Source organism: Centrocercus urophasianus, unplaced genomic scaffold (genome assembly GCF_019232065.1).
Source record: "Centrocercus urophasianus isolate 14NV4802_14NV808 unplaced genomic scaffold, USGS_Curo_1.0 seq_32, whole genome shotgun sequence".
Classification (NCBI taxonomy): domain Eukaryota; kingdom Metazoa; phylum Chordata; class Aves; order Galliformes; family Phasianidae; genus Centrocercus; species Centrocercus urophasianus.
In genome coordinates, this window is record NW_024884889.1 from 9,235,702 (window position 1) to 9,257,746 (window position 22,045).

Sequence of the window (22,045 nt, forward strand, 5' to 3'; positions counted from 1 at the left end):
GAACTTCTACTGTGAAAGCAGATCACTGCATTTAAATCAGAGACGAGAGCACATGTGAAAGAACTAAATACAGGGAAATATTTAATCAAATTTTATTGTTAGCTGTTGAGCTCAGCGTTCACCTGAAGATTTATTTTAATAACAAAAGTGGTCAAATCATACTGATTTCCTTGAGATAAAAAGCACTTAAATGAACTTAACATATGAGTTTCTAGTGCTTTAAGAAATTGGTTATGCTACAAAGCAGCTTAACAGGAGCTTTAACACTTAGAAATCATTAAGAAATGATAAACTCAGAGCACTGTTTGTGGCATGTCATCTTAAGTCATCCTGAAGTGTAGTACAAACAGTTCAGTTACTTCACAGTCTTCTGCATCAACTATTTATATACCATACAACTATATTTCTCTATTATTTTGTATTAGTTCTATACAACCATAGATGTCACAAATCTCACGCCCAGGGATCGCCACTAAAGTTTTGGCAGGCTCCATCAGCATGAAGGACAAAGAGCTGCTGCGCAGATTAGCAGAGCACGGGCAACCTCTCACAGTGCCAGGAAGAGCTTCTGATGCACAGTGAGTGATGCAAAAGAATGTATGCAGCTCTCCCTCTTTGTTTCCCTACTTTAAACTGAGGATGTGATCCAGGAACCTGAACGCAGGAGACTCTTGAACATACGCACACACTGAAACAAGGACTCAAGAAATGATTTAAATGCGAACCTAGAATTGCAGAATGTGCTTCTTTTGTATCAAATGCAACACTGAAATGCAACTGTCATTGAAAATAAAAGCCCAGAATTTCTAAAGAAATCAGTGGAAAAAATAATTTATTGCAATTTCTCACATTACCATGAAACATTTATACATATATATTCTGTGCTGATAAGGTATACTAGGTACAGACAACTTTTATACACAAAGTAATTGCACTATTCTAATTTATAATGCAAATATTCAGAAAATGCCAGATACAAGAATGGATATTATTCACACAAAAATGCACTGTATGTTAAAACTGTGAAGCATCTGCAATCCCATCTAATTTTACTATGTCTGCTTACAAGTTACATATCTCTTAATTATGCCATGAAGTCAAGAATACAATCAGGTTCTCCCAAGGTATAAAATAAAATCATTTTCTGATTCCAGAGACCAAAACAAAAGGCAACTATGACAACCATGTCCTGGCAGTACGCCTGTCAATTTTGAAGGCTCTATCAGAACAGAATTAGAGCACAAGTGATGGCCTACAACAGTCCAGCAATCTATTATTAACATGACAACTTCATTTAGTTAATATAAATCAATGAAAAATATATTGAAAATGAAAAGCATTTCAGTAAATATACATTGGCATGAGCTTCAGTTGGACAAACAACTGCCCCCTTTCAATACAGAAGATGTTTATATAGTGTCTACAAAGCCAAAATGCTGGATGATGTCAAAAGGTACCATTTTTCTACACAGGGATCAGCAGTGCATCAAGTGTTATTCGCAATATGAACAGGAAGCATGGTCGTAGAAGAAGTAAATCTGATAAACAAGTTTTAAGCAGTAGTTTCCACAATGATGCTCTATGTACTACTTTTTACAAATAGTTCCTTAGGTTCTTTGTTCTGCCAAAAAATTGAAATGCCTCCTGTCTTTCCAGAAAAGTCATTGATTTATGCAACCACTGTACCGCAGAGATGAAGATGTGAAGCATCAGACTGAGTTGTTAGTTGTGGCATGCATATTATACAGTTTGATTCAGTGGTAACTGGTGATAGGAAGGGCCACAGGATTGACATGCAAAAATGCATATTAAAAAAAAAAAAAAAAAAAAAAAAGCCTGAAATACATGCTCATAGCAGAGAGAGAGTACCAAACACTAAGGAAAAAGTAGCAAGCATGCCTGGAAGCAAATGGTGAGTATGATTTCAGGACAAGAGCAACAGGCAATGGTACTGCACATAACAATGGGAGACACGAAGTAAAGTAACATTCATAATTCATCCTTACTGCCTGGCTCCCTACTTGGAGACAGTATTGCACCCTGTTCAGGATCCTTTTCCTCTTCCCTCAGCTCAGAAAGTATCTTGCTTTGTTTCCTTGAATGCATACAAGTAGAATTTGAAAAATAAGGGATTTTCTTTGAAGCAGCAACATAGTGGATCAATGCAGTGACAAAATATGTTTGACAACTTGCAACCAGTATTAGTAAATAACAGAACAGAGCATAGGTAACACGCACATTTCTTTTGCATGTGTTGTACGTAGGAATGTAACAACTCCTACATTCCCTGATGGAACTACTGGGGATATTTTGACTTGCTCCCATTAGTAATCTGGGGACATGGGAGAAGAGAAACATATTTGGCAGTGGGGACAGATGGAAACCACAGTCAGGCATCTGAGGTTCTCTGCATGCTTTAGGATTTACAGCAAATCTGTTCCTCCTGAGAGAAGTTGCAGGTGAACCTCTGTTCATGCAAGCAAGCAGACAGGTCAAGGTTGCTTTGGTTCTACGTATATTTCTGATGCAGCTCTGAATATTGCTGGAATGGTATTATGGAATAGAATTCTTTAGAGGGAAGAATAGAGATGCCAACTTAGGAACAAAGTCTGAAGTATGCTGAGTTGCTCCAACCTGATGACATTCTACATGCCCAGTGAAGACAGCGTATTTTAAGCACTGGTTTTATATCACTGTGCCAGCTGTAAGCATTTTTTTTAACTTCTCCTATCATACATTGATCACTGGGCTTCAGGATCTGTTAATGCTAACAGATATGCAAATGATGAGATTGCCATTCTGTTAAGTGTAACAGAAAAAGGGAGTGTACCACTAATACAAATCAGTTCTAGATTTAAACACACTGGAGATAGAAAACTTCACAACTGAAGGACAGTCAGAGAAAATATCTTCAAACAGATTTAAGAAATATTTTCAGGAAGTGACCACTGAAGACATTTATTTACTACATGGATTCTTAACAGATGTTAACGTGCCATATTAATTGTTACTAATGGCTCCCACTGAAATTAATCACCCTGCAAATGATACTAATTGTAAGAATGCACGTGTGTTTGAAAGGTCAGATAGAATAAGTATCTGAAAAGAAAACCAAAACTGTACCTTAGCAAAGTAATTACAATAAGGTAATCAAAGAAAAAAAGGTGTTTATTTGATTTCTGCTTTTGGATTACCACTGTTACATGCAGCCTATGAAGTGTCAGAAATAACAACAGTTCAGCACATCCTAAAGGAGGAAGCCTTAGTGCATCTTTCTGTTTGTGAACAGATGAAATGGTGCAGGGAGTGGAAAAGAATGAAAAGACCATTACAAGATTATCTTCTTACACCTATCAAAATCACCTCTGAAACAACTGATTATCATTGTCATACACTTCATGAAGTTATCCTTCTAGTCTCCTATTCTCCAAAACTTAGTACAACAAAAAAAGAGATACCTGTGATGGGAGAAGTCCTTATGTGTTTGAGAAATATATGCATGTCTGAATTTAAGAATATACAAGAAAAGCCTAACACAAACTAAGAGAGACTTTTCAAGTGTGCCTAAACTGTGACTTATAACTGTGTATTATGTGCTCCCAAAAACCAGACCGACAATATTTTATTTTTCTAGCATGTTTACCATTGTCCCTATGTTTCTCTCTACAAAGCTGAATTATTAGACAATAGTAACAGCAGGTACCTGTCAGGGCCGTTGTCATGATTGACAAAACTGGCTGTTTCACAAGCTCTCTAAAAAGAAGTTGCAATATTTAAAGTCATAAACTTTTAGAACCCTAAACACACGTGAAGCTGAACTAAGGAAAATATGCACCTGACTCAATACTCTTCTGAAGCTTTACATTTAACATTACAATATTCCCTGATACAAATGATAGGATGTAATTTATAATGCAGAAAGAATAAGTCTAAGGTGCTCAGTTATGCATATTTCACATAAAAGTATGGATTTGAAAGAACAGTAACCATGTGAAGTTACACTTAACCTTGATATAAAACAAAGTCATACAAGTATGATCAAAAGTGGCACCCAGAATGTCAGCACAACTAATATATACTAAAATACAGACTTCAGCGGGGTTAAAATACAGGCTGTTCCCTGAAGTTTAATAGTGAGAGTTACTACTGAGGGTTACCATTAAACAGCCAATATTCATACACTTGGCTACCGGTTGCATTAAATCTTTTCTAAGGGGCCATAATGGTTAAACAGTCTAAATTTCATTTTCAGAGGCACACAAGAATTCAGAAGTCCCAATCAAGTCCCTGTGACCTGTACGTTCAGTGAAGGAACTGATGACTTACATTATTCCAATCAGTATTTCTTAGATTAAATACATTAGCTTAAAACTTTTTGTACTTTTACTTTTGGGCAGAATTCAGGCTGTGCATATCACTTTCACACTTTTTTTCTCCCTGTTTGCAATAGGTGGAATGTACACCTGCTAGGCTGGCACAAAGTAACGTGATTAAAGGTAAAACTTTGTAGTTTATTTCTGAGTCTAAATCTCATTGGTTTCTAATAGGATTTTGGTTACTACATGTGCAAATTTCTGAAATTATCACATAAGCTCAAAGACAACTTAGTGCTTGAAGAGCTTCACCCTATTCACAACAAGATTTAGTTTATACGTCAATCAGAAGATACATTTTTATTCTGTAAATTTCTGAATTAAGACCTTCATCACACAACAATTTGTGAGCAAGAAGATCCATCTGAGGTTAACAGAACAAACCACACACCAGGTTCAAACCTGCCTGTGTGTATTTGTTGGACTGCTGCCTAAATATCTGAAGGCACATTTATTCACTCGCAGAAATGGTAAATTTCAAAGTGCTGATAACCAGGCATCGGTTAAACATTATATTATGGGCATAATATTGCAAAGTCTAGCACAGTGGAGAAATCTGTACATAAAGAGATATTTATATTTAAACACTGGCATTCCCCCAAGGACCTCTTGAAATATGAAAGTATTCCTTCAGGGTCTACACAAACTCCACAGACAAATTGTCAAGGACTTCAATGTGCTGTCAAGATAGTAAATGTTAATAAAAGTGTTGTACAAAACTGTTCATTTCTTCCAGGGAACATTTAGTTTGCAAATGGATTCAGTGGCTTAAATGTATCATATTTATAACTTGTTTAAAAGAAAAATACACTTTGGTTAGTCATACCTCTGTCTCTGTACTCTTTCGGGACAAAAACCAAACCTGCATTGGTTCTTTTTTACCCTTCATAGAAACTGGACCCCTGTATTCCAGGTGGAACTGAGGATCTGAATTTTCTGGTGTCATAAGACACCTGAGAATGGAAAGAGAAAAGATGTAATTGTATGCATGCAAACAATACACAGTTTAAAATATTAAGCACAAATGTGAGCAAATCAATAGAAGCATCGAGTCTATCTCTGGATCGTTATTATATTTGCATACCAACAGTCATGCATCATAATACAGTCTGCCATACAGTTTCATCAGAGCTCATGCACTTCAAAAGTGTGTTAACAATGCCCCATCACCATCAATTCCAAAGGCACATCGATGTTACACGGAAAAAGTGATTTCTTTTTAAGTGCCAACACCAGTAAGAATAGTGAATCGCTTACCTGTACGTATACTCAGAGACATTGATCTTTCCCTTTTCTCCAGTAGTTTCTGTCCTGCTTGTTAAATTGACAGTATTTCCAAACAGGCAGTAACGTGGCATCCTTTGGCCTATGACACCTGTGACTACCTCACCAGTATGGATTCCTATCGTTATCTTTAGAGAGGAAAAAAAAAGGCTTCAATATTCAAAATAAATGTAGCTTATCTCATGCTTCCAACTAAACACAGGTATTATGCAGTTTCTGTCTACTAGTTTTATTTCCAGTGCATTACTCTGGCTTCTTCAAAGCTCTGCATTTTGTATCACCTTTTTTTTTTTTGTTGTTGTTTTTTTTTTTAATTATTGTATTGCCATGACTCTGCCTCCCAAATGAAAGAACAAACCTCATCTTTTTCCAACATGCACCATGCCATGCTGCTGTTGTAATGCTGTAAAGTAAAAGAAAAGTGGAGAGAGAGGAATACCCTGTAGGTCTGAGTTTGATGAATGCTCAGAAGCTGCAGAAATCGATGGGTTAGACCAAGAAAAAAAGAAAGGCCCTATATGAAACCTCCTCACTTCCTTGCTCGCTGACAAGGTGAAATAGACAGACCTCAGTTAGGTCTTAGAGCAATAGATTGCAGCTAAATAACAATACGTATCACAACCAATTATTTTGTCCTCAGAGCTTTTTGATGAAGACAAGTCAATGGAGTCTCACCAACTCGGTATTAATGCAACAGCATATTTAAAAAGCCCATAACAACAGAACTTCCACTAACATACATTGTTGTTGGAATCACTGCCAAAACTACCTATGGAAATGCACTTTTCTATTTAATGCAATATTTTCCCATGCTGATGAGATCACAAGCATGACTGAAAATGCCAATGAGGGAATACTACTGTTGTATTCATTGAGATGAAAAAGACTCAACTAATTGTACTTGATGCAAAATGCAAATTTGTTGAATAGACTGGAAAGATCAGAAAACAAACATACATGATGAGGATCTAATTATTTAAATAGTTAAGCACAGCAACTGCATTTGAGGATCTGGGGAACTGCCAATACCACATCTACATGCAACTCTTCATATTATTTATAGAGATCTATCTCAAAATAATTAATCTACATGGAAAGGGATTTTAGTATTATCATATTTCAAAGCAATGTAATCATATAAAAGAATGGGCTCTTCATTCAAGCCCACACATTTACTAACCTGTACAGGCTCCCCATCAACTTGAACTTGGCCTGCTATTTCCATCATGTCCAATGCTAGGTGGCAGATAGATCGTGCATGATGAATGCAAGGCTCTGGTAGACCACTCACAGTCATATACTTGTCCCCAACTGTTTCCACCTGGCAAGGTACATATTGTTCCATTTATTATCATGGACTTCAGAGTACAATAAAAAGACGTAGCACTCCCTTCAAAGACTGTCCTTTCAAGTGTTTTCCTTATACTTACATTCAAAAAATCTTAATTCCAAAAATATCTTGTATTGATAAGAATTAATTATATTTCAACAACAAAACAAAGACAGTGATTAGGTGAACTTCAGTCTCTTTTTTGGAGTATTCCAAAATTTGTATAACCATGTTTATTCTCATTCACCCTTGATTTGTCTGGTGCAGGACATAAATTTAATTTAGAGTAAAAACTAGCAATGGATTTTACACATGTAATGACACAAGCATATACATGTGCATGCTCAAAAAGTAATGCCTCGTATTTATTTCCACGGAAACTATAACAAAGAGCACAATAACACTATTTGATATGAGCAAATTCTCAGCTACAAAACACTATTTTTCAACACAGGCACCACCATGAGCTATGCATTTTCTCCAGCAGTGAACAAGAGCCTCCATGTCACAGTCATAAAACTTCTCCAGCAGAGATGACCATTCGTTGTTGTCACCACTGCTGAAAAGCACCACCCACCAACCCACTGTGCTCACATCCACTGTTTGGTGTCCATCAACGTTCAGCAAGTGTTAATGAATGTCAATGGGTGCCATTTTTTCCACATGGAGGAATTCAATGCCACATCTTTGCTTCAAACGCACTTCCACGTCAGACATCATTTTGCAGACTGCCCCTCTGCTGCCCTCTGTCACATGGCAGTAACAAGTAATTGGCAGAAAGGTTCAACATCTACTGCCACACCATCAACATCCATCTCTGATGCCATGGGCCAACATAATAAATAGAAGGCATTTCTTTTGGAGCAGCCCTTGTATATACGGGCTACATATCTATCCACTTATCTACCTCCTACCATATCTGCAACTAACCCTCAGTACTACTGAAGGAATAAAACTGAATAACAAATTATACCTTACAGCTAGGAGGCCCAGGTATATGACTTAAAGCAAACTGCTTACATAAATTTTTACATCTTCTAAACGTGGAAGCAAATTAGTGTATCCAACTAACAGGTGACTACGCACAAACACTGCAAAAAACTATTGACTCACAGGGCAGAGAGAAAAACAACATACTCCTCTTTACATTCCAAAGGATGGAAAAGAGCAACATGAGAGTAGATTATTGAAAAATCACAGGCTAAATTACTTGAAAATCTACTGCTTACCTTGTAAACAAATGGATTCCTTCGTGAATCAGTTAGAATATCAAATCTCGTGTAAAGATCATTTAAAAGATTAACAATCTTCATAGCTCCCTCTCCAGAGGCATGCTTACTACAGAAGGCATTGAATCCAACAATGCCACTAAAGAGAATGGTGACATTGTCGTATCGCTTAGCTGGAACAGGACGCTTGTGTCTCAGCTCATTTGCCACCGATGGTGGTAGAACGGAGTACAGTAATCTAAATTAGTCAGCAAGAAAGGCACAGGCAAAACAGAAAGAATTTTGAGCAAGGTCTCTACGTAACATAGACACATTATTAATTCTTTTGACAAGATTTGTTAATAGTGTCTTGGATCATTTTTGCTTTCTGCTTGAGCATTTCTGCCACATCAACTGGATGGCAGGTAAGAAAGTTTGCAAAACTATTTTAGGTTAATTAGCAAAGTAAAAAGAATTGCCAGTTCACTTCTCCTCTAGTGTACTTACAAAGGAAGGAGCCATCAAAACAGCCATTTTCATGTAGGCGACAGCCTACACTGCAGATGACACATGACTATCTAAATTAAGAACAAAACCCTTTAAGGAACTGAAGTGAAATGTTCTTTCTTGACTTCAAAATTATTGGCCTTGAATATTTTTTACGTTCTCCCAAGACTCTTTTATTTTATGAAGAAGGTACCTATAAATAATATATTGCTGTGACTGTTTCAGCTGAAAAATCAGGATTTGTATCTTACGTGTCTGTCTTTTTCTTTTCATCTTCGAGTGCACGTAGCGTGTGCTGCAGTCTGTCAGTGAGGATCTCAAGCTCTTGAGTCAGTTTATATTCCTCTCTGAACTGCTCTCCCAAAAGAACCAGATCACGGGTAGCATCATGCAATGGAATATCACTCAGATATAACCCTCTTCTGGTTAAATCATCCAAGTTCATAACACTACAATGCGAAGAGATAGACAGATGTGAGTAGATAGACAGAGGTATAATTAAGCTTGCCAAAGGAGCACTTAAACCTGAGATGAACAGCAGAGGATATGAAATAGGAGAAAAAAAGTGTGCTTCTAAAAATCTGATGAGCTGTATAAAATATTCCTTCCACAAAATCCTTGGAGTTCACTTGTGTTAAAACACAGCTCTTGATTTTACCTTTAAATATAGAACTCTCATGAGTTCCATGAACATACGAAACACACGCTCTTCAGTGCACAAATAAAAGTGAGATTATGTTAAGGTAGCATCTTTCTGTCTTCAGCCACTCTGTACCTCACTTTTATACACAAGGTGAACGTTTCATACACGTGGTGAATGTTGGGGGTTGGACTCGATGATCTCTGGAGCTCCCTTCCAACCCCTACAATTCTGTGAAGTCTGGTGTATTAGCTCAATGAGCATTTAGCTAAAGCCCTCCATTCAATCCCTAATTCCAAACACTCTCTTCATAATCACTGCTGCTCTATTACAGTAAAATTACTGAAAAAAAAAAAAACAACACATGAATCCACATAGGAAACCGAATCAGTGACATCTCTCAGCATTCTCAGAATAAGAAACAAACATCAAAACTTGCCAAACGTCGCTGAATAGAGGAATTCTCACTCATCCAAACTAAGCCAGAGCATCCCAGTGCTTATACTGAATTATTTCATAAGCATCCAAGTTCCAATGTTCAAATGCTCCTCCCTCTTTTCATATAAACACAACAAAATCTATTAAATCCATACCCAAGCCAACTAATCTCGGTAACATTACTCTCACAGATATTCATAAAATCAGTAACTGTAAAAAGAAAAGCAGCATTACACAACTCTTATTGTTTAAAGTACCTTGGTGAACAAAGAAAGAGAATGCTGTCTGCTTCAGGCAAGTAGATCATTTGCCCTTTCAGGCGTAAGCAACTGATTTCTGTGCCAGTCAACTCATCTTCACACTCCAGCTTCTCTACATCCAACAGCCCCTCCTGGTGAAAAAAAAAAAAGAATCACAATTACTTTATCATTGCACTGGTTTATGTGTTATTTCACAACATCTGTTTAAATGCCTTCACTATGAAGGTCATCATGATGTCTAAAATAGTTACACCTTACCTTAAAATCCAATTATCCCTTGAAAACAAAACACTGTCCTCACTTCAACACTGATATTCTGCCTCAGAGATTCAAATCATGGCATCTTTCCTTAATTTCAAGTTCTTCTTCTCTTCACAATAGTTTGACTAAAAGATTGTCTATTCTATGAACTTCATAGAATGCCTAAGAAGTATTGCTGGCTTCTCTCAGGAAGTTCTTTAGCATAGTAGGGGCAATTCTACATTCTGCATTCATTGTTTCATCCTGCCTGCCTCCCCACTCCTGTTCCATATGAATGTATGGGCCCAAATGGTAACACATTTCGTATTTGCCTCCTTTGTCATAATTAAATAAAACTAAGTGCAACAGCCCTTCCTTTCCTGCAGTAAATTGTTATGTATGAGTTTGGCCTCTTGCCAGGAAAGCCTCAGATGAGAAGTATATGTATTTCACCACTCCTGTTTAGCAGTTAAGTCAATTTAACACGCTGAATTCAGATCTGTGATTTTTTTTTCTTGGCTCAAGACTCATAAGGATCCAGGCTCACTACTATGTTCTCTGCACACTTCTGCTTTTTCCATACTGCTTTTTTTTTTCCATGCCTGCTTACTTATAGAAATGCCAAGTGAATATTTTCGAGTTACCTTGGTCCTCAGTACAAAGACTGTATTGATATGTGAGAGGATCCCATGGAAACTAATATCAATATGAGGCCGGACCAAGGAGAACACTGACAAAAGACTGCAGTTTCCTGGTTGCAGCTGAAATTTAAAGAAAAAAAAAACACAAAAAGAAACAATTGAATTATGCTACAATAAAGGAATACATTGAATAATTATACTCAACTTGCTTAAGTTACAGTACTGAATGGAAGAGAATATATACTTGATGCATTTCTCCGTTAGAACACAAGGTTTTCAAATTAAGGATTTTACAACAAAAGTATCATTGGCTTCAAAATGCAATTCTAGCCTGCAAGATGACTTTGTAAAATTGTGTTAGATTGTTTCATGTTAATTATCTGTCAAACTATTCCCTAACTATAAAAAAAAAAGTAAGAAAGCTTTGCAGTCAAAAAAAGCTCTCCTCATTAGTACCATCCCTCAAACATGCTTTTCAACGACAAGCCATTTTCTCCAAGGTGTTGTCTGGTTGTAACGATCCTCATAGCCATCCTCAGTAGGCTAAACAGTTACAGCTGTTCAGAGAGTGACCTTGAGAAGAATTTACAAAGCTCTTCTTTCATATTTTTCTGCAAAATCCAGAAGGAAATCACACACACACAAAGGCAGGAAAAGTGTTCTCCGTTCAAGCGTATTCCTTGGTCTGTTACTGCCCATTACAGACATGATTTTTAAGGAACAGAGCTACTGCAGGTTAAGGGCTACTTTTCAAAGTCCTTTTTCAAACAACAGCAACACAACACAATAGATATTATACATGGGGATGGTTTTTAGACAGAAAATCCTGTTTTATCAATCTTGGGGGGAAAAAAATGAACAAAAACAACCCAACAAAAAACCACCTGCACGATCCAGTATAAGAACTCTCCATAACTATTGACGTGTAAGAATCATCTGACCTGTGGAAGGACTCTGTATATTGCATTGCCACACTGTGTGACCACCAGATCTCTGTCAAATATTATGTGGAAAGGAAAAGCCTTGCAGAAAGTATATGGACTGATGCGAGACTCTTGGGTACCATTTTCTTCAAATCTGTCAAGGTCCTCATAGTAGTCCTCTTCTTTAGATTCTTTCTCTTCAATTAAAAATTGAATGTGGTCACATTCCTCATTCCGCTGTTGAATAACCTAGGAAAAATAAAAAAATAAAGAAGGAAAAGATGAATGAAATGCACATCCTGAAATCAGGGATGCAGGCTCAGGTTATGCTCGCTTTCATTGGTATGTGTCACACAATAGAATTCTCCCTCTCTTTGAATGGACCTGTTGCAAGTCTTGAATTTCACAAGGCACTTGAATCCTTATTTTAATGAAAGCTGTTTGCAAGGCCTGCAACATAACAGCAAACAGTGCTTGACCAGAGGGTGGGCATGTCATAACCAGCCAGAAGAGCAGCAGAGGGAGCAGAGCTCTGCATACACAGCCCTTGCCCAAGCAAGCAGTGCTGACTACAAGATCATGCTCAAAAAATAAAACTAGAAGCAATTACAGTCTTCTCCGAGTCACATTCTGTATTAAATTCCAGCAAAATTTACATCAGCAAAATCATAAATAAATGTCTTGAATACAGCACTTTGCTTCAGTAAATTTGCTTAGTCAAAAACTAAAAAGGATTATTTTGTTTCCAGGGAGTCGTATGCTGTAGTATAATTAAAGCTAATAATTAATAGAATAGCACAGTTTACCTTGAGAGGCCAAACTCACCTCTTCTCAAGTCTAATTAGGTTTAGTGACTGGAACAGAACAATTCTATTTGTACAGTACTGTTAAACAGCAACTTTTTGGAACACGTTGCACTTTATTGTACTTCCATCTAAAGTCTGATCCTAAACCTATGAAAGCAATTAAAAAAAGAAAAAAAGGTCTTCTTAAAATCCCTAATGCCTAAAGGGCAAAAGAATCCTAAGTCTGCCTTTTACACATTATCTGGTCACAGAGAACAACAGTTAAAATACAAAAAAAAAAAGTAGATTTGCACAAACACTGACTTTTTAAACACTTCTCCTCTACAGCCATGTTAGCTGGTGTGCTGGGGAGTGGTGATACTTCATTTGTTCCTATTCACAAGCACGAAACAATATTTTATTGCTAAATGTTGCTTAATTTAAGAAGCCGGTGTTCCTTCATCCTCTATTCGAATATAAAGGAAAGACAGGCCCTCCTGGAGGGCAATTCAGAGTAGGAAGCTAATTTAAGTGCTCTATGTAATGTGATGCACTAATTTTTCTATTGAGCATGTAACTTAGAGAAAGATCAGCCTATCATTTACTAACCAATGCAAGTACCTGAAGCTAGATGTAAGAACAAGTTCAAATGTTAATTATGATAATGCTTATTTTATCTTAAAAGCTCTGTTGGTAATCCACGTGGCAGTGTGTAGCAAAGATAAATGGGAAATTATCAGTTAACAAGGGGTAAGCCACAGAAAGAGGATACAGTGGTCATTTGAAGAAAATAAATCGCATGGGTTTATCTAGTAAAGCAGAACATAGTAGATGGCATCCTAGGTTTCTTCTGAATTCACAGCTTAAAGGTCTTCCACATCCTCCTCTTCATTTAAATCATTATCCCTGTAATTCAGAGAGTCTGTGGCCATACTGAGGATTGATAAAATGCAGGTAGCATCTTAGTTAGTTCTCATTTTCCCCTCACTCGTTAGCATACTTACCGGTTTTATTTCATTATTACTACTGTTACGGCCATGGGATAGCTGAGATTATACACAGTAATTTTTCAAATTCTGCAGAACTAGTGCTAAAACTGATCTATTTTTACAGAAGATTTCTAGTCTTGAATCTTATTTCACAGTGTTGCTCTTGCCAGCAAAAAAATGTGTAATTTGGATAAAAAAGCTTCACCATCCAGCAATGCAGTCATGTAAGTTTCAAAAAATCCAATATTTTTCAAGAAATATTTATATTGACAGTACATGACCTTTCAGAGAGATTAATATCATCACCTAATGACCATATTAGTCAGAGGCTGCAGATGGGGCCTCACAAGAGCCGAGCAGAGGGGGACGATCACCTCCCTCTCCTGCTGGCCGCCCCTTTTTCATGCAGCCCACAACACAGCTGGCCTTCCGGGCTGCAGGCGCACACTGCTGCCTCATGGCCAGCTTCTCGTCCACCAGGACCCCAAGTCCTTCTGCGCAGGGCTGCTCTCAAGGACATCTGCCCCCAGTCTGTATCAATACCTGGCATTGCCCCGACCCAATGCAGCACCCTGCACTTGGCCTCGTTGAACCTCATTAGGTTCACGTGGCCACTTCTCCATCCTGCCCAGGTCCCTCTGGATGCTTCCCTTCCCTCCAGTGCATCGACTGCACCGCTCAGCTTGGGGCCATCTGCAAACTTGCTGAGGCTGCACTCGATGCCATCATCTGTCATTGATGAAGATGCTGAAGAGCACCGGTCCCAAGACCGACCCCTGAGGGACACTGCTTGTGACCGGCCTCCACCTGACACAGAACCATTGATCACAGCCCTTTGGCTGCATCCAGCCAGCCAATTCCTAATCCATCCAACAGTCCATCCTTCAAATCCACACCTCTCCAGAGGTGAGAGAGAAGGATGTGCTGAGGGACCATGTCAAAGGCTTTGCAGAAGTCCAGACAGATGACATCCATTGCCTTCCCCTGTCCACTGATGCTGCCACTCCATCACAGAAGGCCACCAGATTGCTCAGGCACGATCTGCCTTTAGTGAAGCCATGCTGGCTGTCCCAGAGCTGACACACTACAGGCCAACCACATGGAAACATGACAGATTCACTGTACAGCCACTGTGCCGGCTGAACACTATTAGTAATACTGATATGCTATGGACGGGGAAGGCTTACTGATGTTTTGTTCTGGCCCTCCTTGCACAGGCCCTTATTAAGGGAAGCTACAATTTTATCCCTCTACAGGCTAAGTAAGCTACTGATTCAGCCTTAAATAACACCCAATTTCATGCCTTTGTTGCTCACTTCATTTATGCACTAGCTAATCTTTCTATCTTGTTATTTCATTAACCTCAAACAACTTAGACTTCTTCTCTGAGGCATTTGAGATACAGATAAAATTCAATCTTCAAAATTTAATGTATGAATGCTCACATATACGTGCTGTGGTTTAACCCAGCAGCAGCTCAACATCACAGAGACTTTCACTCACCTCCCCCCTCTCCACCTCACTGCGATAGGTGGAAGAGGATCAGAAGAAAAAAAAAATTAGAACTTGTGGATTGAGGTAAAAGCTATTTACTAAGGCAGAAAAGGAAAATAAAAATACTAGTAATTATAATAATATACACACATACATATAGAAAAGAAGTGACAGACAAGCAATTGCTCACCACCCTCTGACCAATGCTTATCCAGTCTCCAAGCAGCAGCAGCTCCCCTAGCCAATTCCCCACCATTTTTTATGGTTTGTTTTTTTTTTGGTATGATGTCTTATGGTACAGAATTTACCTTTGAACAGTTTAGGTCAGCTGTCCTGGTTCTGTACCCTCTCAGCTCCTTGTGCCCTCTCAGACACCCCTGCTGGCAGGACAGTAAAAGAAGCCAAAAACCTGAAACGTCCTTTGCTCATACAGCAGTGCTCAGCAACAACTAAACACCAATGCATTATCAACATTGTTCTTCTCCTAAAGCCAAAACATAGCACCATATCAGACACTTTGAAGAAAAAAATCTGTTCCAGCTGAAACCAGGATAATATACATGCATATATTTTGCCATCCTAGAAGATGAAAGCCATCCTGAATAAGATAATGAGATAATACACAGAATAAGTCAGACAATCTGCTCAGACATACCACATCCTCTGGGAGTGTTCTTGACTTATAGTGACATCCACAGTAATTAAAATGTTTCCTTGAATAGCCAGGACTTTCATTTGTCAGGAAGTTTAAAATCAGCACTTCTGGCCATAACTTAACATGTTACATTTTTTTCCTCTCGCTTCTAAGTAAGTCCAACTTATTTGATGAGATACTTACTTGGCAGAATGACCTGCCCTACAAAGCATGAAATACACTTAACTAGGACGAAACTTTCCTATTGATAAGCTTAACTAGGATGGAACTCTCCTATTGTCTCATTACGCCAGCCTAGTTTGCAAGCCACGGAATTCCAGCATCACTTCAAATATTACTAAGGAAGCACTGATCAAATGCCTGGCAAATGAAAGTTCAGTGACAGAACTGACAAAGCCAGGAACCAAGCCTATTTCTTTTCATCTCTAGTCTCAGCTGAAGTGACATCAGCTCACCACGTGTAAGAGCACAGTCACCATAGAAACAGCAGTTAAAAACGGAGGGGAAAATCTCTCTGCTGTTTTCAAAGAGAATATATAACATCTCAATGGTTATCCACCTGTGCTTTTCAGAAGACGTAATTTCAATTTCAATTTATTTATTTATTTATTTTGTGTAGCCAAGTGAAAAATTACACTAATATTTCAGAGGGGGACAACTCAAACCGTTATTTTAAAAATGACTCTGTGGTTTATTTGCTGAGCTTCACACAAGATACTTAATAAAGTAGTATCATTGTGTTACAGCATGTATACTGAACACATGCTATCTGTTAAAACTTCCACTGATACTCCTGCAAGAAATGACTCAGTTACAAGCAGTTCCACAATACAGACTTGTATTGCAGCATTAGGAAGAAACAGGATGTTACTGGACAGAATATTTTTCCTTTGGATTGTAAAGCTGAACACAAAGACAGGTTTTTTTGCCATTTAACACTGAATACAGGATAAAATTCTTGATCCCTTCTGATCAAAACTGACCATGCAATGCTACTTGATGCATTTCACTACAGCTGCTCCAGGGAGGTCCTGAGGCAAATCAGTTTGTTGTGCAAGTGGCACCGTTGTTAGCTTTGCACATCTGAGGTGATCTGAAGGGATGTCTGCATCTGTCACTTGGTTTTGAGGTGCAGACTGTCTCACTTTGCTGAACCTCTGAGTCTTGAGCTGGTGATGTTTCCAGGTGCCCTTGCATCAGAATCAGAGGCTGATTATGCTCTGTGATTTCCTTGTCTTCATACAAAGGTAACTTTTAATATATGGCTTAGTATTGCTTGTTCTCAATGACAAGTACCCAACCAGATTTTAGGGCAGCTTCTCAGCAGGTCACATTCTGGCTTTATTGTTTTGGATTGTCACTAGTAATGACAGTTAGAAATTCCCATCTTGACAAGAATTTTCTCTAGCTCCCTTTCATTTGCTACTGTAAACCATTTCTCCTGACAATCTAAAATACAGATTTTGATAACCTGCTCTTACATAATAACAGAACTGCAGAAGTCAGTTTTCCCAACATGTTCTTTTGGCTTCGTAGGATTTTCCAACAATTCCTCATTGTCCTGTATCATTTGTAGTCCTGAGAGAATCTCTGTCCTGACTTCACCTTCACCTTTATAGACAAACAACCTCTGACAAGCGAAGCAAGAGAAGGTACAGCCAGAAGGCTGCTAACAGAGATCTTATGCCAATGTCAGTAACCAGCAATGCAAAGAAGTATTTTTAGTCCTTACACTGAAACAGGCAGAACACAAATATTTTTAGTGCATTCTGAAAGTCAGGAACGATTCTTAGGACAGTACTTACTGCAAAAAATTATATTAACTCTATTTAGCAAAAGTGGATTATGGTATCAGGGAAGATAAACAAATTGGATTTGAATTAATCAGTTGACTACTGTCAAGGTAGGCTTCCCAGGTTTAATGTGTTGCAACTGTGAATCCAAGTTCAAAAAACAAAAACAAAAAAAAACAAAAACAAAACCCTCCTTTTGGTACTAACAGAGTTTAACAGAGACAAAATCAGATCTTTTTTCTTCCTTGCCTTCAGCATACACATACCTTAGATGTTAAAAGGCATCTTTCCTGAAGCATGTCATTCTGGAAAAAGAGCTACTGTGTACCACAAGAACATGCATTTCTGTGTATGCATGTCTACAGAGAATAGTTCTGGGTAAAAATGCAGAAAGAGGGTAAAAATTAAACATTCTTTTTTTTCCTTTTTGGCCATTTCTCCAACCAAAGAAATAACCTAGGATACAAAAGGCACAGTGTATTTTTCCTCAATATTTACTTTGCTTCATGTGATCATGTGATTTTTTAGTTTCTCTTTGCACACCATTCAGCAGACACTGGAAATGCCTACAAATTAATTCCAGGGTTGTGGAATATCTGAAAAACAAGCAAACAGAATAGGATTGGGCTGCCATGCACTCCAGGGGTCAATACAGGATCCAGTCCTATTCAACTTATTCATTAATATTCTGGATGAAGGGCCTAGACTGCTGGTGATATAAAGTGGGGAAGAGTATCTGATACGCCAGACGGTCACACTGCCATACAGAGGGACTGGACTGACTGACAGAAACTTATTGATGTGCAAGAAATGAAAGTATGGACTCTGCACCTGGGAAGAAGTAACCTTATGCACCTGCATACATTGAGGATTGCCCAGCTGAAATTTGCAGAAAAGGTCCTCGTGAACACCAAGCTGAGCACTGGTATTTTCCAACACGATCTTCCCAAGAAAGTGACACTCAGATTGAAAATACAATTTGTCAGAAGTTTGTCCTGGTAGCTGTTTTGAACAACCTGAATTTATCCCCTGCCCCACTGATTAGTTTTGCCTCTGCACAACCCTGTGATGATGCTGGCAGAACTCCCTGTGACACATAAGAAAACCGAATAGCAAAAGGGAACAGATACAAGTAAAAATAACCCAGAAAAACAAATGTTATTTTGAACTTAGTTCACTTCCTCCATCTAGTTTATTTTATAGCTCCGTAACAGCTGAAGGGATCAGTAGAAGAATCTGAATAAACAGGGACCAACAAAGAGGATTGTTTTAATTCTGTCGCATCCTTCCCTGACTACTAACACCTGCTGTAAATATGGATTTCTACCAAGCAGAATTTAAACAAAGGACATAAGTATATCATCATCACCATATAGCAAAAGCTATTCACTATAAACCTGAGCTTATAACAAGAAAATTGAAAGGCACATACTCCAAGATTGCAGTAGTAATTACCACTGTCATGGGAGCCTTTATAAATCTCTTGCATAAGCAAGCAAACGATCACACAAAAATACTTTACAGCAATGACAGAATGAACATGACACTGAAGAATTCTTTTGATTTTAGGCTTCAGCCAGATTCATGCTAAAACAAAACATTATTACTTCAGCTGAAGTATACAGTGTAACTCAGCTTGAAAAGTAGAATAGTTAGAAATAGCTGAAACAAAAAAAAGCTTGCTGTGCACATTTAGATTCTTTTCCACTTCATGTAAAGTATTTGAGTTGTTACACTTCTAATGGCAAGAAGTGTTTATACTGTTGGTTTCAGCCCATAACTGAAGCTAACCATGTGTTAGGTCACACACTGCTTTTATTCAGTTACTTATGCAAGGCCTGATGAATTAAATGTGTTTGCTACTCTGTACCACCTCAAAACAGGAGTCTCCCATTTCACAAGTGACAGCATACACACATCAGGTAAACTGCATGAGGGGAGAACACTTTTCCACTTCTGGGGCTGTAGCTGCCTATTCAGTCACAATCCCACCCTGCAGAAGTATCTGAACCACAAACACGTATTTGTCTGGGAAGGACCTCCAACGCAGGCCAGAAGGAGAACTCTGCCCTCCAGCATGGCATAATCAATGTGCATTGTTTTAAACTGCTCCTGAATGGGCCTGCCCACAAATTAATGCTGGCCTTCTCACCACATGACTGACCTGTTCTTAAAGCAACTCAAACAACAGCGGCTCTTCTCGAGTCAGTTCTTAAAGCCACCATTTCACATAGGGCAGCAACAATTGCAGTGATTGTTTGCCATCACTTCTCTTTTCTTGACTTTGTTCTGAAGACATTTAAATGCGAACAACTCTTCAGGCATTACCTTCATATCTATTTCTGTACCGTGGATCTGCTGAGCTACAGTTTTGATGATTCCAATGACAATATCCTGCAGACCTTCCCTCTCTGAATAGTAATGCAGAATGAGTCCTTTCCCCTTCTCCGCATCAGTGCATCTGAAGGAAGGGGCTCGCATACCTGGGTAAATAGTAGCAAGATGGTCATGCAGAGCATCCAGGTTCTAGAAGAAGAAATTTAAAACATGATTATAAGACATTCACTTGTTAGCTTTGAACAAAAAAAATTAAAAAAAAAAACATTTCTTGCCTAATCTGACTCCACCCCCTCTTGTTGGTCACATTCCCTTTGCACTTGTTTTACTACTTCTGAAGCAGCCCCCAGCAGGCTTTTCAGAGCTCGAAGTATTCTTTCCCCCTGCTGCGTAAACATTTGGACATGAACAGCAGCAAAGCTAGCACTATAAAGAATTACTCTAAGTAGTAAGAATCCATGCATTTCAAAACTATGGTGATTAAAGACTGTATGGGCTTCTCAAATCCAAAGCCCATTCATTTGCATTCTTTCCAAATTCAAGCCTCTGCAATTTCTTTGAATTTAGGCATCAAACATAAATAAGCATGTTTTCATAAAATCTTTCCCCTGTTGACTGTGAAACAACAGGCTACTTCTATCACCATAACAGTCAGACCAAGTTGACAGGGCCTGATTTCAAACACAGACTGAGAATAAGGAGAAAAAAACCCAACAGGACTCATAGAACACGGCTACTGTAAAAATGTTTCAGAAAATATTTGTTTAAAAAGGGAAAAAAGGTCTTCTATATTTTCAACTGATGTCTTGGACGTCTTACGTATTTTACTTTAAATTTTAACAAGACAAATTGACGTCTGGAGAGGAAAAAAAAAAGTGAAATTGAGAGGCATATCTAACGAGGATAATAAAGAGAACAAAGAGATCAGAACCACGCTAAGAATACAGAGACAGCTCTGACTTTGTTTAGGAAGCAATTACCATGGCTCCAGCTTGCTGTTTGCTGTATAGAGGTCCATACACAGAAAGCAAACCGTGCTGCAACTCAAACAACTATTTATCTGTTGTAAAACATATACACATCCTTTACATCCTAAGCCCAGATCATTAGTGTATATTTCAAACACAGTTCTCCCAACCCCCACACAACTGCTATCACCAGATCCTGAATATTTTCATCTAGCACAATGGAAAGTGAGGTGAAAATATTTTCAATGTGCTGGCTGGCCCATTTTCCACCTTTCCTGAGCATCTATCAATCATCAGATCCATGGAACTATACTGAACTTTGTTTCATGTGAGCTGTGAAGCACTTAAACAGCTGGTTCTTCTCCTGGAAGGTCTCCAGAGGAAATGAGGCTCTTAGAAATGAATTCTGTAGGATGTACCCAGACTCAAGCTTCCTCCTTCAGTTTTTTAGTTTGTTTCAAACTCATGTTTTTGTTGCTATACCAACACCTCCAAACTAAAACTTGGAGAGGCAACAGCAAGGGAGGCAATTTATTCCAGCTGTTAATGAGCATTCAGATGCAAAAAGAAGAAAAATGTTTGAAGGCAAATTCTGTAAGATCATTACCAGGGTTCAAGACAAGTAAGTTGGAAGAGAGCTTGTGAGAAGTGGATGAGAAAAGAGCAAGAACTCCAAGGAAGTGCCCCTGAATCTCCTTAATTGCATTAAGAACTGTGTTTTTGGTACACAAGCTAAAGGATCAGCTGAGAATTATTTTGGAAACAAGACTCTTAAGGAGATGGAAATAGGAAATATGGAAATATCATGGAAATAGAGGGTAAACTATCAAGTTCTACAGTCATCACCATAATTCCAGAATAAGTTAAGCACAGAATTTTTTTGTATGGCTGTCTCATTATAAATATTTAAGTCTGGAGCAAGCATTGCTACAAATGATGGTAGCCACACTGTGAATGATCACTTTGCCACCCTACTACCTCATTACTGACTTTGTCCAAGAAACATCAAAGCTGAACGCCCCGCATGTGGCAGGGGGTTGGAGATTCATGATCCTGGAGGTCCCTTCCAACCATAGCTATTCTGTGATTCTGTGAATCCATGCAATTTGCTCTTTAGTCTTGAATCACCACTCATCTAGAGCTGGGGACCTGTCCAGAATGTACTGCAGCACTTTTGAAG

At 38.4% G+C, this 22,045-nt stretch overlaps 1 protein-coding gene across 2 annotated transcripts in view; it reads right to left on the reverse strand.

The window, feature by feature from the left end:
• Nucleotides 1-815: 815 nt before the first annotated feature.
• The window catches only part of GUCY1B1 (guanylate cyclase 1 soluble subunit beta 1), a 36,945-nt gene continuing 15,715 nt past the window's right edge, over nt 816-22,045 (reverse strand). For both annotated transcript variants that reach the window (XM_042829811.1, XM_042829812.1), the window contains 9 exons: nt 19,889-20,086; nt 11,863-12,093; nt 10,925-11,041; nt 10,038-10,171; nt 8,954-9,151; nt 8,217-8,454; nt 6,838-6,978; nt 5,631-5,785; nt 816-5,326 (listed from right to left, as the gene is read on the reverse strand). In XM_042829811.1, coding sequence (XP_042685745.1) covers nt 5,194-5,326; nt 5,631-5,785; nt 6,838-6,978; nt 8,217-8,454; nt 8,954-9,151; nt 10,038-10,171; nt 10,925-11,041; nt 11,863-12,093; nt 19,889-20,086 — 1,545 coding nt within the window. In that variant the 3' untranslated portion in view covers nt 816-5,193. The remainder of the gene's footprint in view (nt 5,327-5,630; nt 5,786-6,837; nt 6,979-8,216; nt 8,455-8,953; nt 9,152-10,037; nt 10,172-10,924; nt 11,042-11,862; nt 12,094-19,888; nt 20,087-22,045) is intronic.